The sequence below is a fragment of the Miscanthus floridulus genome, chromosome 19 (assembly GCF_019320115.1).
Source record: "Miscanthus floridulus cultivar M001 chromosome 19, ASM1932011v1, whole genome shotgun sequence".
Classification (NCBI taxonomy): Eukaryota; Viridiplantae; Streptophyta; class Magnoliopsida; order Poales; family Poaceae; genus Miscanthus; species Miscanthus floridulus.
This window is the reverse complement of record NC_089598.1, coordinates 7443591-7447144: the sequence shown is the minus strand read 5'-3', so window position 1 is coordinate 7447144 and position 3554 is coordinate 7443591. Positions and strand designations below refer to the sequence as shown.

The window sequence follows — 3554 nt, the reverse complement described above, 5'->3', positions numbered from 1 at the left end:
CAGCGGCAGGGGATCAGGCTCGGCTTGCCAAATCCCGGCCGATGGCGGCCAGCGGTCGTGGGGGCGAGGCCGCCGCGGTGGCGCGGCAGTAGGCCGCACCCGCGAGGGGCCTCAGCTCGCGCGGCGACTGTCGTGACCTCCTAGCCACGTGAGCCTGTGGCACGGTGGAGAGCAGACCAGTGGCGGCCTAGGGTGATCCGGCATCGGTGGCTAACAGGAACGGAGAGCGACGCATGCGCGGGGAGATGGGAAGGCGAGGGAGCAGCCAGTTAGGGTGGAGGAGGCTTGGAGGGGCGAGCTCTCGGTGGTGCACTGGCTGCGGCCGGCGGCGGCGTTCATTGGCCCCTGACGCCACCCAGCTCAGTGAGCTTGCGCCGTGCGTGGAGGACGACGCGGCGGACGCAACAGCGGGGCTGATTTGGCGCTATGGTTGAGAAGATACTCTAGATCAAGAAAGCCGAAGGAGAGGCGGAATCAAGTGCCTGACTGGCTGGCTGGCGTGGGTATTGCAAGGCAGCGTTAGGCCATTGTGGACGGGGCTGAGGGACAGCGTGCTCGCCTTCTCAAAGAAGGTTCCAGGCACCATAGCCAAGGACATCATGGACATGGTCCTAGTCACCTAGTAGTCCAGTACTTTCGACACCATGAAGTAGATTGGGGCGTCCTCCAAGTCCTCTTCAGTGTTCATCCCCCATGGTCCTAGAGCTGTCAAGGATGTAGCGGTGCATATAAGAGATGGCCTCCTGCAGGCTAATCTGCAGTGAGAGGATCCTCAGAAAAAAGGATTGATTCTAATTCGCAAAGCAGTACCGAGGGCATCGGTCATATGGTGCTATAAAATTGCTAATATAAAGCAAAACTTGCTTGGTTTGTAAAAGCATAGTAGGCTTTACTGGACTTGTGAGTGAGCCTGGGTATCCAAACACATCTGCTATTTGGTGATCTTCTATGCTGTATGAGGATAATCCTTTGGGTCAGACACCCGAGTAGGCATCTTGGAATCTCATTTGCGGCATATTTCACTTTGATTCGGTCTGGGCCGCTGCAACAAAGTTGTCATTCCCCCTAAGCTCTACGACTTTTATTAAGGGGTCAGGATCATTTGTGCTTTAGATTAGCGGCTAATTAAGCCCTAAGTTGACACTGTCAGACGAATGCCAAAGCCACAGGACTGGAAGTGGCACGGGAGGAAAATGCAACTTTCAACAAGGTACTCTAGCCAGAGGACAATTTTGACTTTTCGCAGCTCCATTTGACACCGTTAGTAGCAGATGTCGACGATAAAAAAATTTTGAGCAGTGGTACCTATGATCGATCTATGTAATTGCAATCTTTTATAATGACGTACGGCTAAAAGCCTCTTTAATGAGCTGTTTGCTCGCTGCCTGTGTTTGTTTCCTCCCCGTCCGCCTGCCCCTCCCTTCAGCCTGCTCTGCTCTACTACTCGTCTCCTTCCCTGCTTGCTTTTTAAAGCCCAGCCAGGCCGCCATACTCGCTGCAGTCAGACGCCATCAACATCTCCTTCCTCCATCCTCCAATCCAACTGGTACCGCACCGCGCGCATAGTGTGCAGCGCAGCCAAGAAGCTCAGCTCGTTCCTCCATTGGACTGTCCCCATGCTGATGGGGTTCCCCGTGGGGTACTCGGAGATGCCCAAGCTGGTGCTGCACCTCCTCTTCCTCCTCGGCCACCTGCGCCGCCTCTCCTCCTGGCTGCTCCGCCTCGCGGGCGCCGGCGCCGACGCCGACCACGACGCAGGCAGCTGGGCGACGGCATCCGACGCGGAGCACCCGCGCCACCCCTGCGCCGCCGCCGCCGCACAGCGCCTGGAGGAGCACTCCCCGGCGGTGCGGTTCGACTCTCTGTTGTCCTGCTCCTCCTCCTCCTCTTCCTCCAGCGAAAGCGGAGGGGAGACGGCGCCGCGGCCGCTGCCGGAGGGGTGCTGCGTCTGCCTGGGCGACTTCCATGCCGCCGCCGAGGTGCGCCGCGCCCGGGGCTGCCGCCACGTCTTCCACCGCGCCTGCCTCGACCGCTGGGCCGCGCACGGCCACCGCACCTGCCCGCTCTGCCGGACGCCGCTCCTCCCGCCGCTGCTCCTGCCCCTCCCGCTGCCGCTGCCGCTGCCGCCGTCTTAGCGTTCCGAATTACCTCCTTCCTGCTGGGCCTTGGTGCAAAAAATAACCCTCCACCTCCTCTCGACCGGCTGCTTGACCAGGTGGGTGGGTCTGTCTTGTCTGTTGTGATTTTGAACAACTACAGGGGGCTCCGTGTCAAAGGGGTGCTCTGTTCTCCTCTGCTCTTAGAAAAGGCTAATAAAGGCTGAAGAAAGTGAGCAAAGATGGTAATGGAGAAGTTTAACTAGGTTATTAGGGCAAAGTTAAATAGAAAGAGTACTTATTATATATACACATAGGTAGAGCAATTTGGCAAGAGATGTGGCTCTGCTCATTTTCCTTTTCTTCTTTTTTTTTAGTTCTTTTTTTTTGTTTTCTCTCCTCTGTGGATGGGTGGAGATGAGACATACATACATTTTCACTGTTTTGTGGGTCAGATCTTACTGTTGGAATGGATGGAGATAGCCAATAGGGTAGTTATTATTACCTTACCTGGATGAATTTGTATGGTTTGGTATGCAAGTTCTGATAACTGTGCAGCTTCAAACAACCTGGATTTGTCTTGGAGATCCAGTGCAAATATCTTTGCGAAGCCGCATCGTGTGCTGATGCAGAAAAGAAAAAAAGGGCACTGTATTTTCTACTTGATAAAATGAAGTATCTCCCGAGAAAAACCTGGCACATGCCTGGCCATACCTGGTTTTATAGGGATGAAAATGAAAATGATAATCTCCTATTTTCGGAAATCGTTTTCGAGTTTTTTTTCCGATTTTTAGGCCTAAACGGAAATGGTAGCGGTAATTGGAAAAATGAAAACGATAACAGTAAAAATAATCGACAACGAAAACGATTTTGCCCTCTTATGATCGTTTTCGAAAATTGCTGTATTTTAACCGGTAATTTGACGTCGGTAATTACCGATACAACACATGCTTTAGGTTTAGTTGGCCCACATCTAAGCATGCCCATCCATCTGCCCACGCAAGCACATAAAGTAATTTTTTTGAAAGGAATTATTTGACAAGTATTTCATGCGTATAGGAATAAGAAGGCAATCAACCAACAATCACGTAGTGCACCCGTAACTCTAGCCAGTCACTACGTACACGAACGGACTCTACGGCGGCGAGCGCCCTCATCACTGTTTGAGACTTAAGATGGTGTGAATTGCGTGGTTTCAGCTTGTGTGGTCTTGTCAAATGCGGTTTATTTATTATTGTCATGTGAGATATGTTGAGTTATATGGATCTTCTCATGTTCTACGGTTTGGCGTGTTTATTGTTTTTGAGAATATTGGTCTCATAGGTTCCGATCGTTATCGATGTATTTTCCGATCGACTATTATAATTTTCGTAATTACTGGAATATCGGCGCCGTATTTGTTTTCAACAATACCATATCAATTCCGTTTTCGAGATTTTTTTTTGAAAATAAAAGTGA

General features: G+C 51.7%; 1 protein-coding gene across 1 annotated transcript; it reads left to right on the top strand.

Annotated features, from left to right (window-relative positions):
* The first annotated feature begins 1461 nt into the window (after window positions 1–1461).
* Window positions 1462–2809, top strand: LOC136529054 (brassinosteroid-responsive RING protein 1-like). The gene has a single exon (XM_066522106.1). The coding sequence runs from the start codon at window positions 1617–1619 to the stop codon at window positions 2133–2135; it is 519 nt and encodes a 172-aa protein (XP_066378203.1). The 5' UTR covers window positions 1462–1616; the 3' UTR covers window positions 2136–2809.
* Window positions 2810–3554: the final 745 nt, after the last annotated feature.